Genomic DNA, 19,871 nt, shown 5'->3' with positions numbered 1-19,871 from the left:
TTGCCATTTCACCATGAACGCCTGAACAACGCTTACAAATAATCGAATTTTATTACCAAAACTCGTCCTCTGTGAAAAATGTTTTTCACGCATTACGACCATTTCAGTGACATTCAGAAGCTCATTTCTGGTTAAATGGGTACGTTAATAAGCAAAATTGCCGCATTTGGATCGAAGAGCAACCAGAGGCAATACAAGAATCGCCAATGCACCCAGAAAAATGGACGGTTTGGTGCGGTTTACACGCTGGAGGCATCATTGATCCGTACTTCTTCAGAGATCAAAATCGCAACGTTACGGTCAATGGCGCTCGATATCGCGCGATGATTTCTGATTTTTTTTGCCGGAAATGGAAGAGCTGGGTCTTGTTGACATGTGGTTTCAACAAGACGGAGCAGCGTGCCACACATCGCGCGAATCAATGGACATATTGCGGAATGAGTTCGGTGAGCAAATGGATCGGTGAATTGGCCGCCTAGATCATGCGATTTAACACCGCTAGATTATTTTTTGTGGGGCTACGTTAAGTCTCTCGTCTATGCGGATAAGCCAACAACTATTCCAGCCTTGGAAGACAACATTACACGCGTTATTCGCGAGATACCAGCCGAAATGCTCGAAAAAGTAACCCAAAATTGGACTTTCCGTATAGACCATTTAAAACGTAGCCATGGTCAACATTCGAATGAAATTATCTTTAAAAAGTAAATGGCATAAACCAATTTATCGGCTCAAATAAAGATTTCATACAGTTTTGTAATTTCTATGCGTTTTTTTTTTTGTTAAAGAAAACCCAAATTCTTAAAAAACCACCCTATATATTATTGAAAATGGTCAATCCTTGTTGAAAATTCGATTGATCTGATAAGTCAACGTTTATTTACTAGAAAAAAATGACTGACACGCAAGCAGCCGGGTTATCTTTCTTGTAAAAGTATTTTTTTTCAACCTTGCGGTCGTGGCTTTGCACACAACCCTCCTTTAACAGTGTTGAGAAGTCACCATTTGTGATTGGACACACATACTCATTTTTTACTAATACTTATCACTTAAATTACTAACAACCCCCCCCCCCCCCCCCTTATTAAAAAAAAATGTGGGTCATGAAAAGATGGCGTCTCTTCATAAACCTTCAATTGCTTCCGAGTGAAAATCCTGCTATCGTTTTGTCGTTTGTATGTGCCAATTCCATCAAAAGTCAAGAGATTCTTATCTGGAAAACTATCTCGCTTCATTGCTGAGAAAGATCGAGACGAAGAAGTGGATACTTCGTCGAGATATGTTAAATTTTCTACCAGTTTACTACGATTTCAAGACAAGACTCTACCATCTATCTTTTGCATCATACAGCGGCGCTGGCAAAAAAACAAACACACGGTCAATATGTACTTCCAACAAAAGAAAGGCCAAAAATCATCACCAGAAAAAAAACACTCATCACCAGTTACTGCAAGTGAGTGTGAACGAACGATCCTCATCCATAGCAACGGTTGGCCTATGATGAATGATGATAACGCGGGCCTCGTACTTGAGGCATCGTTTTCCACACTTTGCAAATCCATCCAGAGGTTTTTTGTTTTGTTTTGTTTGCAACACGGTTGCAAATCATAGCCTACCACGACCGGAAGCTGGCAGGCCCGCAGCTGGTAAATCGCGATAACGCGCGCTGCACCAGCAGGGTTTCGAAAACAAAAGTTCACAACCGTTGCCGCCACTCAGTTGGTCTCTCTATTGTTTCGGCGAAAAATTCTCCCGCACTTGCTGTGAGCGGTCAATGACATCCACTTTGTCACCGCGAAAGAACGACCGCAGACCGCTGACACACACACACGCAGATCTGATTGATGATCAATCTAGAAAAATTAAGATGCAATCTTTTCCCGACTCGTTTTAAGAGCTCCCTTTCTCTGTCTCGCTTCGTTCATCGTCATCGTCGTCGTTGTTGTCATGAAGCAGCTCAGATAAACAGACAGCTCGAATTTTCATTTATCATCCGTCCGTTTCAAGATAAAACTACCACCACGAGTTGACCCATCTGGTTCGAGAAGCAGAGCAGAGTAGAGCAGTAACGAGACACAGTCAGTATATTAAGTAGCCAGCACTTTCGGTCGTCGTCGTTTGTTATTTGGTTTTGCCGTATTGTGTCTGATAAATTTTCCCAGCGATAAATTTCCGCAGCTTCGGTTGCTTGCATGCCTGGTTGTTGACTTTTCTGCTGGGCCAAACCAGGAACAGCAGCAACCGCCAGTCAGGGGCCACCACGTGGTACTTTATGACTTTTAATATTTACGAACTCTGGTGTGCAGCGATGGGCGCACGGTTTCGAACCAACCGAACCTCCCGAAATTGATGGCTGCCTCGAGGTTGTATACGGAAAACGGCAATTTACGCCACTTCGGAACGTTAACTGGTTGTCGTTTAGTGCAACCCGACAGGGACTGATTGGCGATGTAGCGGCGATGCGCGAACGCCCCTGGCTCCGGGTCTGCGTTTCTACAATTTAAAAGTGTGCAAGTGCTTCAACATTTGAAGTACACCGAGTTAAGTTTGAAAGGTTGGAGCTCGGCAAGCATAATTATGATTAGTCATAAGCCGGGTTATTGGTGAGACGAGGAAGACCGCGCGCAGTGGAGAAAATGAGTACACGAGGTGGGAATCTGTTTTCTTTCACCCCGAACTCGGGAAAGTGCTGCACCACAGCTAGGGAAATTATACCGCAGCAAGTGCAAACAAATATACACACACACACAATTTCGCGAAAGGTGAAACACAGTTTGCGCACAGTTCGGACTTATTTTTACTTCAAAGATTGAAAGAAAGATAGAGCAGTGAGTGGTGTTATGGATTGCAACAGCTTAAGTTAATTTGATTTTAGCCTGACTTGGTTCGGGTTTGGACCTGCTCTGGATGTGCCATTCAAGAGGTGAACGCACAATGGAAATTGTTAACCAGAGCAGCAGCAGATTTAATGGAGATAATTTTTAGTTGGGTTGCAAGGAAAATTGGTTCAACTTGCAGATGAATTGTGGATATTGGATTTCAAGCTTAGAATTGCGATCAATCGGTATTCCTATTTGCAAACTAACAAAGCCAATTATGCTTATAAACTCCTAAAATAAATACCACTTTTGACAGGAACTGGGAAAAATCACTGTACAGGATGTCACCCTGAAAGCGATACATATAATTTTGAACACAAAATTTTTTTTCGTGGTTATAAATTTATTCAAACCGCAATATTATCTTAAGAAAAGATGCCCGAAAAGGCTCAATAGAAGAGTAAAAAAATAGTTGAATATATCCGAGAACATTTCAGTTGCAAAAATAGTTGAGGAAATACTAATCACAATTTCCACAGATCCAACAATTAACACTTATTTTGCAAGGAGAAAAGTAGTTGTAAAACATCCAGATGAAGTAGTAAAGGCGAACTACGATATAAGGTACATTTCGATTTTTAAAATGTACTTTATATCGAACCATGAAAAATCTTCAGCAATATGGGCTCGAATACCTTTTGTTGCTGTCTTTTGTCTACGTATAGTTTATTTTGGAAATAGAATCCACATACAGGATTTTTACGCTGGCGATACATACCTCGTAAAGGAAACCACGGTAATTAAAAAATCCGCGTAAAGTAAGCCTCCCTGAAGGGCTTCAGAAAAAAACCGAAACGCTCTACGACCCGTATTTAAAATTGTCCTTTTTGACGGTCATTTCGAATATCTCGGACTTGGACGCTTTTGGTTTCCAACCCGCGTCAATGAAAAAACCGCCAAATTGCGCCGTGTTTACCTCTGACGATGAGGACGATGTCATCAGCGTATCCAATGACCTTGTAACCAAGCTGTGAAAGCTTACTGAGAAGTGGGCGACAAGGGCGAGAGAACTCCTCCTTGCGGGCATCCCTTGATCACCGACATTGTAACAGACAAATCTCCCAAGGTTGCTGTGATCACTCTGCTAGAGAGCATTGCGTGTATCCAGCTCCTTCAAATGTGGTCGATTCCCTTATTGAAGAGAGCCGTATTAATTGATGCAAAGGACGTGTTATCGAAGGCCCCTTCAATATCGAGAAAGGCACATAGCGCCGTCTCCTGATAATTCAGGGACTTTTCAATCAACGTCACTAAGCTCTGAAGAGCAATTTCTGTTGACTTGCCGCTATGGTTTCTATGCAGCGGGGAGTCTTTAAGAAACTCATCACGGATATACCTTACCTTACCAATCAGACGAGAGCCGTAGTGGCTCGTGCTGTATCAAGAATTTGTCGCCATGTTGCTCGGTTTTGGGCTGTGTTTCGCCAGTTACCCAGGCGTCTCATCACCCGCAAGTCTCCTTCGATCTGGTCGAGCCCACCGCACCTATTGACTCCGCGAGAAGCGTTGTTGTCTCGATCCCGTAGAGGACTACCGGTCTTATCAGGGTTTCATACAGCGTCAATTTCGTGCGTCGTCACACTCGATTCGATCGAAGTGTCTTTCGAAGTGAAAAGTAGGCACGATTTCCTGTCTGGATGCGTCTCTGGATCTCTCTGCTAGTATTATTGTCGGCGGTCACCTGTGACCCCAAATACACGAACTCATCGACCACCTCAAGCTCATCACCATCTACAGAGACTTAAGTTGGGAGGCTGATGTTGTTCTCCTTGGAGCCTCTCGCTCGCACGTATTTTGTTTTCGACGCATTTATCCGCAGTCCGATCCGTCCAGCCTCGGCTTTCAGTCAGGCGTAAGTTTCCTCCGCCGTCGAAAAGTTACGTGATATGATATCGAAGTCATCCGCGAAGCCCAGAAGCTGAACAGACCTTGTGAAAATCGTGCCCCTCGTGTCGATGCCCGCCCTTCGGATCACACCCTTAAGAGCGATATTAAACAGCAAACAGTAAAGTCCATCACCTTAGCTCAACCCTCTGCGCGATTCAAAGGGACTCGAGAGTATCCCCGAAACACTCACGTAGCACATCACTTGCGCCATGGTAGCTCTGATCAATCGAGTCAGTTTATCCGGAAATCCGTGTCGTGCATGATCTGCCATAGCTGGCCGCCGTGAAGTCAATGAAGATGTGATGTGTGGGCACGTTGTACTCGCGACATTTCTGTAAGATCTGTCGGATTGAGAATATCTCGTCCGTGGTGGCACGGGCTCCCATGAAGCCCGCTTGGTACTGACCCACGAACCTCCTGGTTAAAGGTCATGACGACGGAACAGGATCTGTGAGAGTATTTTGTAGGCGGCATTTATAAGCAAGATACCGTGGTAGTTGTGGCACTCCAGATTGTCGCCCTTCTTGTAGATGGGACAGACGACTCCCTCCATCCACTCGTCTGGCAATTTTTCCTCCTCCCAAATCCTGGAAATGACCCAGTGCAGCGCTCTAGCCAGCGCTTATCTTCCATGTTTTAATAGCTCGCTTGGCAGTCCGTCTTTGCCTGCGGCTTTGTTGTTTTTCAGCTTCCCGATCTCACAAAGAACTTCATGAATATCGGGGGCTGGTACTCGGTCATCCGCTGCTGGTGCTCCTAGGTCAGTTCCTGCTCCGTTTCTGTTTACTGTTTCGCCATTCAGGTGTCCGTCTAAGTACTTCTTCCAACTGTCGACCCCCTCGCTGGCATCAGTGAGAAGGTTCCCATCCGCGTCGTTGCACATGTGGGCTTGCGGCCTCTGCGAAACTGGTTTACCGTCTCATAGAACATCCGCGTTTCACTGGCGCGGTACAGCTGCTCCAGCTCCTCATGTTCACGATCCTCTCGCTGGCGCTTCTTTCGTCTGAGAACCGTGGTCATGTCGTTCCGTGCCCGTTTGTAATTGGCCTAGTTCTCTCTCGTTGACCTGCCCAGGTATATCGCCCAGGTCCGATTCTTCTCATTCACCACAGCCTCGCACTTCCCGTCATACCAGTCGTTTCTGCCACTCCGTGCTTCCACTTCTAGTGTCACCGTTGCAGTCTTCCCGATGGCAGTGTGAATGCTGCACCAGCCGTCTTCGAGAGGCAATGCACCCAGCCCCTCCACCGTGGGTAGCACCGCTTCAAGCTGTTGCACGTATTTCTCAGCAGCCTGGGAGTTCCGGAGCTGCTTAATGTTGAGCCGCGGGGTTTGGCGATGTCGCGCGTGGCATACGGTCGACAGTTTCTCTCCTTTCCGGCAAAGCTCCTGGAGCGCAACGATGTCGAAGTGGCGGGGTTCTAGCTGATCCAGCAGAATCCGGTCGCCACCCAGGGCGTTCAGCGATCTACAGTTCCATGTACCGAGCTTCCAATCGTCGTCCTTATTCCGTCGCCTAGGTCGTCGCCAATTGTTCCGGTCCACATTCAATTCTTGATTGTTCGTAGTATTTTAATGTTTCGGCATGCTGCCTTACTAGGGCTGCGGATACCTAGTCTCGCGATGAGACTGCCGTCTTGAGTGTAGCTGGCGATACGCCGCATTTCATAATTCGGCCGTCCGCTCCGGATCAGACGCTGTTTGAGCCGCCCCTAACATGGGGAACAGACGCTCGGAAAAGCTGCGCTCCTAGGAGAGCAGCTCCCCCTTCCCTGTCAGCATACGACCAAGTTCCCACCGGTTCATCGATCTTCCCTTGGTTGCTCCTATCCCAATCGGTACCACGTGGAGGTAGGGATAGGAGTTGCTGGGCATTATGCCTTGGACCACACTGGGGTCTTTTTTATGCCAACTAGTACGGGTGTACTGCTGGTGGCACTGCCCAGCCGTTTAACAATCATCACGGATATATTTATCCATTATTTTCTCCATCAACTTGAGAAGTGATGAAGTCAGACTTATGGGCTGCAGGTCTTAGGAAGGGTTTTGTCCTTTCTTCCAATTTTGGGGATAAACACTACCTTCACCTTCAGCCAGTTATCCGGAATATGGCCCAGAATAAAGCTGGTTCTGAAGAGGTTGATGAGTTCGGACATGAAAGCTGCGGCCGATTTTTGTAGAAAGATGGGTAGTATGCCGTTTGGACCTAGAGACTTCATCAACCTATTGAAGTTTCCGTGGACAGTCGACGGGCCAGCAGGATGGACTCCCGAGACGCCATATGTCTCGAATTGTCCCGCCGCGGCCCATCACTATTCAGTTCATCGGTCTCTGTCGATCCAGGAAAGTGGGTGTTCATAAGAACCTCCAGCGTTTCCTTGGTAGTGACAGTGAGGCATCCATTCGCTTTCCTTTTGAAGCCGCGTAGCTTCCGGCAGAGTTTGGATTCTTTCACAGAAACTAACTCTGGATTTCCGTTTAGCCTTGCGTAGCTCGGCGTTGTACTTAATGAGGGACGCCCTGTAGTCGTCCCAGTTAGACGTGACTTTTGCCCTGTTGAACAACCGCCTAGTTTCCCGACGAAGGTCACTAAGTTGATCATTCCACCAGGGTACGTCACGGCATACTGACCGCTGTGTTAGTGGACAGTTAGCGTCGAAAGCATCCATGATTCTGTTTTGTAGATCATTTGCTGCCGAATTCAGGTCAACTGAATTTCGAATGTTGCTGTAACTGAAAGTTCGTGAATCGATCAGGCGTTCCTTAAAGGATTCCCAATCTGTATTCTTAGGATTTCTGAACAGCTCTCTTTTCAGAGGGTTAGCCTCTATATTAAAAACGATGTGTCTGTGGTCCGACAAACTAGTTTCATCGGAGACATGCCAATTTTTAATCCTTTCAGAAATAGAGGCGCTACACAGAGTGAGATCAAGGACCTCCTGCCTGATAGCGTTGATAAACGTGGGGTTATTCCCTACATTACATACATTGACATCGTTAGAAGTAAGGTATTCAAGTAGGTACTCACCCCTGTTGTTCGTATCCAAGCTGCCCCAGAACGTGTGGTGGGCGTTGGCATCGCAGCCAATCAGAAACGGTTTGTTGATGGCCTTGCAGTACCGTACGATCGCAGCAACTTCGGGTGACGGTATATAACCTTGGTCGCCCGGGAATTAGGTCGACGCGACAACCAACTCCTACTTTTCTCTGGTTGTCGGTACTTCAACCGTGATGGCAACGACATCGCGTTGAATAAATTCTGTAATAGGTAAATATTTTAGTTCTCTATTTAGCAGAATTGCAGTCCTTGGTTTGGACTGCGTGTCACAGTAGATTAACCTACAGTTAGGAGCGTTAAGTACGAGAACTTTGGATTCATTGATCCACGGCTCCTGGATGAGTGCAGCCGCTAGCTGCTCTTTAGCGAATCTCCTGCAAAGAACACCCGAGGCGTCTTTTGCCTGATGGAGATTCACTTTACAGTGAAGTTGCCGTCTTTGTTCGGATCGGAAGATGATCCGGGTATTGGCTGAAGGCTGTTAACAGCGGTTTGGCTGGTTGATGGAAGCTGTTCTTCCTCACTGTTTGGCTTCGGTTGCAGCAGTCGATTGGCAACAGAAGGTCGTTGCACGCTCTGTGGCGGTTTTTGACTCCGGGGGGTGCGACTGTTCGGTGGTTGATGCTACACACTCTTGCGAGTCTTCGGCGGAACCGTCCGAGCAGCCGCGGGGTTGCGTTGTTTGGGTGGTGACAGGGCACTCCCGGGGAAGCATTTTGCGCGTACCTTCCCAGCCGCAGGGTTGCGTTTGGGTGGTTGTGGGGCACTCTCGGAGGAGTTTCCCACGCGAATCTTTAGCCCATTCGCAGGATCGCTTTGCCTGGGTGGTGGCAGGGTACTCCCGGAGGAGTTACCCGCACGTACCTTCCCTGACATTGCGACGAAGTCTTTTCTGCCTGTGACGTTCGGCCTTCCGCTTACCTTTCGGATGCGTGCTTTGCCGAAACCGTAGTGCAGTTCATGGTTTTCACTCTCAATGAGTTTGGCCGATTCTTCGTCATTATCCAGAATCAGCTCGACCGATGTCTTCACCAATTTGCGGTTACAGACTCGCCACATTTTGGTGGAGAGATGGTCGTGTTGATTCTGGAGTGAACGAAGGATCTTCTCGTCCGGAGAGCTCGCACTGTCCGCGAAGTAACCGACATAGCGTCTGGCCTTCGGCAGATCCTTCATGTGGTATACACGAAGCTGTGCTCCATCCCACGGTACCTCTCTTTCCAACCACTGCACTGTGTCGGTGTCGCCACAGGCAAGTTGCAGGAAGCCATTTTTCAGATAGCAACCGTTAAACTTGGGCTTGGTGGTTGAACTTTCCTGATCAGCAATGTGATCATAGATGGAGGTCCGTTGTGAGTAGGGAGCTGGGGTGGGTGACAGAAGTAACCGCAAGGTCTATCGCTCCCCCCATGTCCTTATATGTGGCCGTCGGGAGCGGCTTCGGACCCGATGACCCAAAACCAGTGCCGTTCCGCAGTTTTTTAGGCTGTGGACACTTAGTACTGGTGTTTGAGGACACCAAGTCGTTCGACCGCTGTCGCTTGACGGCGACTTGATTTGTTTGAGCAAGCTGCTCTGTCGAAAGGAGGGCTAGCTTCCTGGCTTCTTCGTACGAGAGACCGAAGCGAAGATTTTTGCTCAGTCGCCGCCTTTGCGCGTTTGAAAGTCGTTTGACAAGGGGTGCCGATGATTTGGGTTTCCCTTCGTCTTCGGGCCTGTCTCTGGACTGGGAAGTAAGTCCATTTAACTTTCGTCGTTCCCTTGTGGAAAACGTAGGATAAAGGATGAAGCAGTGGGTCCTCCGTCCAGCGACTCGCTGTCGAGGTTGAAATCGTCCTTATATATTTCATAACAGCTTAAATATGTCTCAAAGACAACATAAAATGTCTTTGAAACTCCTCCAGAAATATTTTAGAAATTTTTCTAAAATGACTCAAAATTGTTCCAAAAATGTTTCAAGGATGTCTCACACATATTTCGAAGACGTCAAAAATATCTTAGAGATTTACTCAAATTGTTTTAAAAATGTATAAGATCGCCAATAAATTTCAAAAATGCCACAAAATGTTTCTCAAATGATTCAAAACTCTTCCAGAAATTTCACCAAAATGTTTCAAAAATGTTTCAAAAGTGTATCAAATATTTTTCAAACATGTTTCAAAACTGTCTCATAAATGTTTCATAAATTTAAAAAACATCTCAAATATGTTTCAAAAGAGTCTCAAACGCCTCAAAAATGTCTCTAAAATAATTTCTCAGAAATCTCTAAATATATCTCAAAATTGTTTCAAAAATGTCTCAAAAATTTTAAAACTTTATCTAACATGTTTAAAAGAAAACTTAAGAGGTAATATCTACCAAATGCCCAAAAAATAAGGCTTCTTTCATGATTTTTTTAAAGGACATTTGAGATGTAAGGTATATAAAAAATATATTATTGGATTAAGCAGCTCTTGGAGAATAGAAAAAAAATCATTGCTCTTTTTTTTACAAAATGGCGGCTGTACAGCGATTGCTTTTTTTTTTAGTTTTTCCGCGGCGAGCAGTGCCCAACGTCACCTATAACCAAAACAATTTTTTTTTTTCATTATCTACATAAGTGTCGCTAGTGAAGTACACATGATTATATTTTCAGAATTTTTCTTCGTAAAATGGCAACGGTTTGAAAAAAAAGTTCTGTTTCGACACAAAAATCGACTTTGATTGTTTATAACTTTAGTTGGTGTAAATAAATCGCTTAAATCGTGTGTACTTCACTAGATATAGATGAAGAAGCTACAGTTGAAATTTCAAGTCAAACGGATGTAAACTTTTCAAGTTCTACTGCTCGCCGATTTTGAAAACATGGTTTTGAGAAAAACGCGTTTAAAGCTTCAAAATGCTATGAATCTTAAGAATTGCAATAATGAAGCCCCTTCATAATTTTTTTACCTTCAGTCAGCTATCCCTGCGCCGTAAAGTTGTCATTCCTGGGCTTTATTTGCCTCTTCTTCCTTTTTGTTATCTGATGTAAGGCTGCGCCTAACCTCTTTCGCGATATCAGACAAACGATGCTCAGCGACTTTGACGCGGTTGGCGTCCGATCTCACGCAAAATTCAAACTTGTCACTCACATTTATACACTTTTGAATATAACTCACAGTTAAAACGTATAGAAAAACTCAAACAAAGAATTTACACAACGAGAATGGCTGATCAACTAAACAAAGGGAAATTGTGGGTAAACACGTGCTGTAGAGACGCTATAACAGTCGAAACTTGATGCAGCGACCTTTATACTTCACATTTAAATCACTATAACGATCATAAGTAACTTCTGTTAGTTTACAAAGCCTCGAAATAAAAAGAAAAACGAGCATCGCCGAAATAAATGAAAAATGTTATATTTCAAAAATCTGTTAAAGATATCTCTAAAATAACTCGAAGATGTCTCAAAAATATTTCATAAGGGTTTCAAAAATGTCTCAAAAAATGGTCTCAAATTTGTTTGAAAAAGTTCTTAAAAATGTTTCAAAATTCTCCCATTAATGTCTACAAATGTCTCAAAACCTGTTTCAAAACTATGTTAAAGGAGTCTTAAATATGTTTCAAAAAAGTCTCAGGAAGGTCTTCGAGATTTCTCAAAAACATCTTAAAGATATCTCAAATATGTCTCAAAGATGCCTGAAATATGTCTCAGTTTTGTTTTAAAAAGGTCTAGTAAATGTCGCAAAATTGTCCCAAAAATATCCTAAAAATATCTCGAATATGTTTCTGAAGTGTTACAAAAATGTTTCAAAAATTGAAGTAATAATTTAATGTTTCATAATGTTTCGAAAACATATCAAAAATATCCAACGTTTCAAAATTGTCTAAAAATATCTCAAATATTCACTACTTCTTCTGGAATGCCACAAGGAAGCAATCTGTGCCCACTTTTGTTCTCACTTGTCATCAAAAACGTCGCTGTTATATTACCGCGAGGTACATGACTCTTTTTTGCGGACGACATGAAATTTTTCATGAACTACAAAAGTTGATTGATGCCTTCGTTGATTGTAGCAACCGAAATCTTCTCACCCTGTGCGAAGATAAATGTAACGACATCACCTTCAGCAGAAAGCTACATCTAATCAGGATACACTAGTAACTGCGGAATATAGTAATAGTGTTGCGGAATATAGTAATAGTGTTTATATATCACCGTTTGTGGCAGAACACACAATACAAATTCTAAATAAATATTAGTAAATAATTATTTCATCACAAAACATCTCCTCCTTTAAAAAAAGGACACACTACTAGGATGTCATCTCAAAAGCCAACAGACAGCTGGGATTAACTTCAGGATGGTTTCCGAGATCCGGTGCCCACGAAATCATCGTGCATGCTCCGGAAAGGAATCTACGAAGAAAACAGCTTTTGAACATAGACACAAACTATAGTCGGTACGGCCAGTATGATGCGATCAGATTCATGTCAATGAGGTTCAACGAGGCTGTAGATCTGTTCGATTTCAACGAACCCCTCCGCACCTTTTTGTGCGTCACCAGGATCCGCTGAATATAATTTTCTTTTTGTGAATTGTAGTTTTAACTATTATTTTTTCATTAAGGCGACATCCATAAATTACGTAACGCAAAAAACCCAATTTGTGGACCCACACCCCCCATATGTGATGAAACGTAACGCCAACACCTACCCCCATATAAATTACGTAACGCTGTAGAAGGGTTTGCTTGACGAAAATGCTCATTTTTGGAGAGTCTCGCTCTCGAAATTTTTTGTTACGTAACGCTGAATTCACCTCCCCCCTCCCTGTATAACAAATCGTAACGCTCAATGACACCCTCTCCCTCTATGAGCGTTACGTAATTCATGGATACCGCCTAATACGAAGCACTTTCAGTTGAAATTTTAAATATAACATAACATTGGGGGACATGTTATTTTGCTCATTTCATTCGAAGAAAACGATGACTGGAGGGCATCAAGAGTTCAAAAATGTTTGCAAAAATGCTGCTCTAACTAAAACTACGTGCCGTGATTGGTTCCGTTACTTTAAAGTCGGCAATTTCGAAGTTGATCAGAATCCGCATCGAGGAAGAACTGAATTGGAGGAATTGCTCGACGAGGATCCATGCAAAACGCAGGAACAGTTTTTGCTTCAATATTGGGAATTACCCGTCGAGCCATTTCCAAGCGATTGCATGATTTAGAAAAAAGGTTGCATTTTTATTAGCGACAAACTTGGTTGCCCATCTAATATGATCTAATCAAAATCTCGTCTAAAAAAAGATTTTTTTTTTTTTCAAATGGAGACAGTCAATCATGGAGAAATCGAGATAAAAAGTTATAATGTTTGAAAAAAATGTTTCTTTCACCGTTTTTTTTTATGAAGGACAAAATTATTATCTACTACTTGCCAAAGACACTATGTCAATCAAACAAACCTTTTTTTATGCCTTCTGCCTTTCACGTGAATAATAAATTTTTCCTGTTGGAAGTCGTGTTTCAATTTTAAAATACGTTTTTGTAACAGACCAGTTTCACGCGGGTTTTTTCGATATTCAAATGTAATATAGAATTCACTTTTCAAAATGTAAGTAGAAAACTGTTTTCATTATTTATTAAAGGTATAAAACAAACGTAATAAAATATTTTTAAATTGCTGTTTAAATGCGAAAGGAATATATTTTTAACTTTTCATATACTAAACCTCTAAAGAATTTTTTTTCATATTTCATGATTTAATAATAGAAATTTTTTTCAAGATTTCTTGTTATTGTTTAGCCTGTGTATCATGAGCGGATTCTCCAATTAATATAATCTTACTAGCACAAAAAAAAATAAATTGCTGTCAACACCAATCGGAAGGAAACTTTGTTTAGAATGGCATAGCTCCACTAATTGGGATCTATATAATTCTTTGATTTATATTAATGACCTGAACGGCAGTCCCCACAAATAACTTTGTCCTTTGCGGGGACTATAAAGCATTCTCGGCATTTTCCTGGACCAAAAATCATTCGACAATGATTTTCGGTCCCAATCACATCCGAACACAATCATCGTAAATCAAGTTCCCATAACAGTCAATTTCAATGCGAGATTGCTCCACATTCTTCTCACTACGTTCTAGCCGTGCTCCACCCCTCTAAAAAGTTACCTAATAGAACCATCGATCGGCCAGAGTGAGTTGATAAATGAGCTAGGCTTAATTAATATTAATTCATCCCGTGACGGCGCAGTCAATCGCGTCCCACTCTTCACCCGCTTTGGCTCGAGTTCGAGCTGAGGGCCGGGCAGTGAGACATTTCGATTAGCCGGGCTTTGCCTCACGTGCTGCAGTAGTACAGCATGACTGAACGATAAAAAACATGATGAATGAAAAAAGTTTCTCTACCGGCAGCAAATAAGCACTATCGGAGTGATCGATTTGATTTACATGTTATCTTGATTTCATTACAGCTTGCAAATTGTACTCAAAGAGCAACCTGCGCACGAAATCCGACGGCGTCCAGTTCCTACGGCTGAAGGAGGACTTTCCGGTGGGCGGCGAGATCGTTTCACTCTATGCCTATCCGCGGAATTCGATTCTGATCGCCCGGGCGGAGAACTCGAGCGACTCGGAATACTTTCGTCTGAAGGAGGTCAACAGTACTGTCGTCAGTGTCATCCTGAACCGCAGCCTGGACGATCTGGTCGACAATGACAACCCCCAGAGCATACTGAAGTTTAGCGTTTTTTGCAGCGGAACCGCACTAAAGCAAGATAATGTAAGCTTCACTTGTCGTACGATTATTTATGGTTCCCCTCGTCGAATTAATCTAATTTTATTTCCCTATTCGCTCTTTCGCACCCGAACCGACACCGACTCGCAACATTGTTCGTCTAAACCGAATGAAAAAAAAAAACTACCGGGCGGAGCAGCAGTCCTCGTTTTTCACCATCACTGTTTACATAGAAGACATCAACGATAATGATCCCGAATTTATCAATCTACCGTACGCGATAACGCTGGACGAATCAACGCCAATTGAGACGGTGGTGTTTAATAGAATTAAGGCAATTGATCGTGATAAGCCAAACACGCCGAATTCCGACATCGAGTACGCGATCGCCCCGAAGCAGCTGAAGAGCGCCGACTTCCCGTTTCGGCTGGAGAGCTCCAAGCGGCCGAAGCTGATCTTGCAGCGGTCGCTCGACTTCGATGCCGGCTTGCGCTCGCTTAGCGTGCTGGTGATCGCCAGCGATCGTGGGAATCCGTCGCGTTCTGCGAACGCCACCGTTCGGGTGACGATCCGCGATGTCGACGATCTGGGGCCGATCTTCACCCGGCCCGTCTATCGGGCCACACTGAAGGAGTCTTTTCCGATGACGGTATTATTGCATGTGATAGCAGGAAAAAATTTAATTAAAATAATTTATTTTAGGGTAAACCAATTCATGAACCGATTTATTTCGATCCTCCGATCGAAGCGTTCGATCAGGATTCGCTCAACGCCAGCTTGATCTACAGCATCGTAGATGGCAACGATGGTAAGTTGTTTTGGATTAAACCGGAAACGGGGATGCTTTTCCTCCAGGAGGAAATCGATTTGGAAGCGGAAAATCTGCCGGATAACACGATGGTTCTCCAGATCGAAGCCAGACAGAGGAATAATCCCTCAAAAACTGCCCTCGCTAGGTAAGATTACGTACGGGGAAACTTTCTTTGGTTTATAACACTCTTCTAACTCCCACAGAGTTGAACTGGAGATTATCGACCTGAATGACAATCTGCCGGAGTTTGAAGTGGATCTGTACAATATTTCGATCATAGAAAACCTCCCGAAGGGTTTCAGCATCCTGCAGGTGAATGCGATCGATCGCGACCAGGGTGAGAATGCTGAATTCTACTACTATCTGGCCACGGAGGAGCCCAAGGGTGCCTTCGTGATCGATCCGATCTCCGGTTGGATTGTGGTCAATGACGAGAGCTTCCTGGACAAGGAAACCCGAAGTTCACTTTTCATGCGGGTAAATGCTATGGAACGGGTTGAGCATGTCGATCGAGGTCGTAACTATGGAACGGTCCAGGTTGAAATCACTCTGCTAGACACGAACGACAACACGCCAGAGTTTGAGCAGGGCACTTTGTATGAGTTCAAAACCAACTGTAGCGCGGGTGTGGGGACGAAAGTCGGCGCCATCAAGGCGCTTGATCCGGATGATCTGGGAAATGGACGGGTGCAGTATCATATAAAAAATGTACGACCGAATCTGGCGATTCCTTTCAAGGTTGATCCTGACACTGGTGATATTAAGGTCTCGGAACCGTTAACCTACGGGAAGGTGGCTTTCTTTGTGGAAGCTCGCGATCAGCCGCAGAATCCTTCGGAGTCGAGGTTCAACGTTGCGCTAGTCACCATCGACATCGTTTGTCAGTCTATCGAGGAAATTGAATTCATCGGAGCTCCGTACGAGTTCTGGGTGGGCGCGGATGCCCCAATCGGATCCTCGGTGGGTCAGATACGAACGACCTTCGATATGAATGCGGACGAAGAAATCTTTTTCGATCTTCTGCACTCCTACCCGGAGGGAGTACCGTTCGCGATCGAAGAGAGATCCGGAATCGTCACCGTAATTGAAGCTCTGGATAAATTTGACAGACGATGTTACGAGTTCGAAACGGTCGTCTCCTACCTTCCGAACGCGGAAGGCAAGCTTGCAGATCAGCTAACGCCAGAGGCGTACAATAACTTGGAAAAAATCATCGTCACCAACGTAACGATTCACGTGATCAAGCACAACTTCATGCTGCTGCGGGGAACCAATTCCACCCCGATCGAGTTCAAAATCAAAGAAAACAAAGCCAACGCCATCATTGGTCAGCTCAAATTCCAAGATTTTCAGGAGCAGTGTGACGCCGACGAAAAAGGCCTTCCCCCGTTGATTTCCGTCCGCGGTGATCGCAACCGAAACGATCGTCAGGTTTTCAACTTGAACGCAAAAAATCGCACCCGCTGGGGTAGAAGATTCATCCGCGAGACCAGTCCGGACCTGATCCAGCTTTACCCCTTGGTAAGCTTCGATGCCTTGTACACGACCACCAACGGAAGTCGAAGGGCACGCAACTCTCGCCACTCCCGCCATCCCACCAGTGGTGTGCAGTATTCTCTCATCAACAGCTACGACATGGCCGACCAAATTCGACTCACCAACGACGGAAAACTGATGACCGTCAAGGGTCTCGATCGGGAAAAGCAGGACACCATTAAGGTTACCATCATTGCCGAGTACTTCTACAAGCACCGCACCTTCGCTGGCATTTATCAAGTTGTGATTCTCGTGGAGGACGAGAACGACAACCCACCGCGGTTCAATCTCCCCTACTACCTGGGTGTGATCGCGGAAAACTCCCCCATCGGAACGGAAATCGTCCTTAACAGCCCAATAATCATCAGCGATCCTGATATCGGCGTCAACTCCGAATACGAACTAGTCCTATCAGGCGAGTCGAACTCCTTCGCGGCACAGTTCTCCAACGCCACCCTCTCCAACTACAACAAAACTGTGGCGCACATCTTCAAAAACCTCCAGATAGCAAACATCGATTCCACAAGCAGCAGTGAGCTGTTCAACCGAAGATTGGACTTCCGCTCTAAACCATACGAGGGAATCAACGGTTCAACACCGCACTTCAACATCCTCTTTATGGGCCCCAACAAACTCGATCGCGAAGAGATCGATAGTTTGAGCCTCAAGATGACCGCCACCGATAACGACAGTCTAGCGTCGGAGGTCGAGCTGAGAATCCTCATCCTAGACGTAAACGATAATCCACCGATTTTCGATAAGGTTGCGATCTTTCGCAAAAGTCGCTGCGAAATGGTGGAAAACAGTAGCGACCTTGAGTTGTTCTACCTAGACGAACTAGAAACGGCCATTCTGCCGGAGTTTGCATTGGACGCAGAACGCGAAGCCGCCCGAATCAACTACGGAGTCGAGAGTTTATTCGAAATGGTCCAATCAGCGCCGTATGTGGGAATGCCCCGTCTGTTCGACGCCTCACTAACCACAGTAAACCGCTCAACCGATTCAAGGCGGAAAATGTACAAACCAAAAAGCCGACGACGTTCGGGTGTTCGAAATACCCGCGCCGTCGGTCGCAAATCAGCGCTGCGGTTTTCCATACCCGAGAACGTCGAAGTCGGGAAGGTGATCCTGAAGCTGACCGCCAGCGATGATGACTTCGATAAGAACTCTCGGGTTTTCTACGAAATCATCAATCAAGAGGAAACGTCGGAAACGCCTAACAAAGGTAGTTACTTCAAGATCGATCGCAGTTCTGGGGAGCTGCGAGCCATTCAACGACTACCACCGGAAAGTGAAATTAGGTTGAACGTTTCGGCAAAGGACGTCGGTGGGTTGGCCGATGTTATCGGCTTGGAGTTCAAAATATACGACGTCAATGATAACGCACCGGTTTTCGAGAAGCAGTGGTACACTTTCAAGGTGGACGAAGGAAACTATCCCATCACGGGATCGAGTATCGGCCAGGTGCGGGCCACAGACGAAGATCTCGGCATGAACGGAAACGTTTCCTACCTGCTGTTGGCTGAGGATGACACGAAGATCCCTTTCTCGATCTCACCTCACGAAGGCACGATCCGAGTTTCAGGCGAAATCGACCGAGAAACCGTAGCATCCTACCAGTTCAAAGTCCTCGCATCGGACAACAACTTCGACCTGAAACTATCGGCGATGGTCGATGTGGAGGTGATCGTGCAGGACAAAAACGACAACAGTCCGGAGTTTACGGCGTACGACGATCTGCAGTACGATCGCAACAGTATCAAACGACTCCCGGTGTACGTATCCTACATCAACGTCAATTCGAAGCCCGGTACATTTGTCAAGCAGGTTCAAGCCCGTGACAGTGACTACAAAGAAAACGGCAACGGTTTGGTGATCTTCTCTCTTTCCGGCCAAAATGACCTTCTCCACTTCAGCATCGATCCGAAGGATGGAGTGATCGTGACGGCATCGAAATTCACCCCTCTGGGGCAGCGGAAAAACTATCAACATCTGAACATCACGGTTGTGGCTTCTGACTTCGGGACACCTCCGCGCTCGAGTGTCGCCCTGCTGATCGTGAATCTGCAAGGCGATCCAGATCGGTCAGGCCAGCCGGAGGAGAGAATCCCCCTCTTTCCGTACAAATACTACGAGCTCGAGCTGCGGGAAAACGATCAGGCACCGAAGATCGTACTGAACGTCACCCTGAACAAGAAGTACGCGAACGATGTTTTTCGCTGGCAGATTTTGAACGAAGACTATGGTGAGAAGTTTAGCATTGATGAGAAGAATGGCTCGTTGTGGATGCTGGAGTCGTTGGATCGCGAAGATCAGGACTCGTATGGGATTAAAATCCGGGTGGAAAAGTTGAAGGTTCGCGAGAGTCGTAACATTCCGAGTGTGTTGTACGCACTGGAAAATCCAATCCGGCGGAGGATGCAGACGCAGCTTGCCGACAACGAAGTCGAGATTCTGATCAAGGTGATGGATGTTAATGATAATGCACCGATATTTAAGGAGAATGAGGGTCCTATCATTGCGGTGGTTCCTGATCGTGCTAACTATGGCTATCCGGTGCTCAAGGTGGAAGCTTACGATGCTGACGTTGGTAGCAATGGAGAGATTCGGTATTCGTTATTGAATGAACCGTCTCGGTTGTTCGATATTGATGCTATTAGTGGACAGATTCGGCTGCTGAGCTCACTGATGACATTCCAGGATCGGGTGTTCGGATTTGATGTTAAAGCAACGGACCGGATTGGGGCGGATGATGGCAAGTCGACGATCGCGAACGTGTTTGTGTACGTACTGAACGCCCACCAGGAGGTTTGCCTTATACTGTCCGGTGCTCCGGTGGACGTCGAGAAGCAAATGGGCATGGTCATTGCCAGCTTAAGCATGGCTACCGGGTATGACGTTCGGATACGAGCGTTGGAAAGTAACGAAAAGGTGGAGGATGCGTGAGTATCAAAATATGATCAATTTGTAAGAAATTTTTATGAAAT

General features: G+C 45.2%; 1 protein-coding gene across 2 annotated transcripts in view; it reads left to right on the top strand.

Moving 5' to 3' along the window:
- LOC129728478 (cadherin-89D) overlaps positions 1 to 19,871 on the top strand; it is a 109,447-nt gene that overhangs the window by 75,101 nt on the left and 14,475 nt on the right. For both annotated transcript variants that reach the window (XM_055686928.1, XM_055686933.1), the window contains exons 2-5: positions 14,275 to 14,582; positions 14,737 to 15,186; positions 15,240 to 15,493; positions 15,552 to 19,826. In XM_055686928.1, the coding sequence (XP_055542903.1) occupies positions 14,275 to 14,582; positions 14,737 to 15,186; positions 15,240 to 15,493; positions 15,552 to 19,826 (5,287 nt within the window). The remainder of the gene's footprint in view (positions 1 to 14,274; positions 14,583 to 14,736; positions 15,187 to 15,239; positions 15,494 to 15,551; positions 19,827 to 19,871) is intronic.

Source organism: Wyeomyia smithii, chromosome 1, assembly GCF_029784165.1.
Source record: "Wyeomyia smithii strain HCP4-BCI-WySm-NY-G18 chromosome 1, ASM2978416v1, whole genome shotgun sequence".
Lineage (NCBI taxonomy): Eukaryota > Metazoa > Arthropoda > Insecta > Diptera > Culicidae > Wyeomyia > Wyeomyia smithii.
Note: the sequence above shows the minus strand (reverse complement) of the source record. Positions and strands in the feature narration are given on the sequence as shown.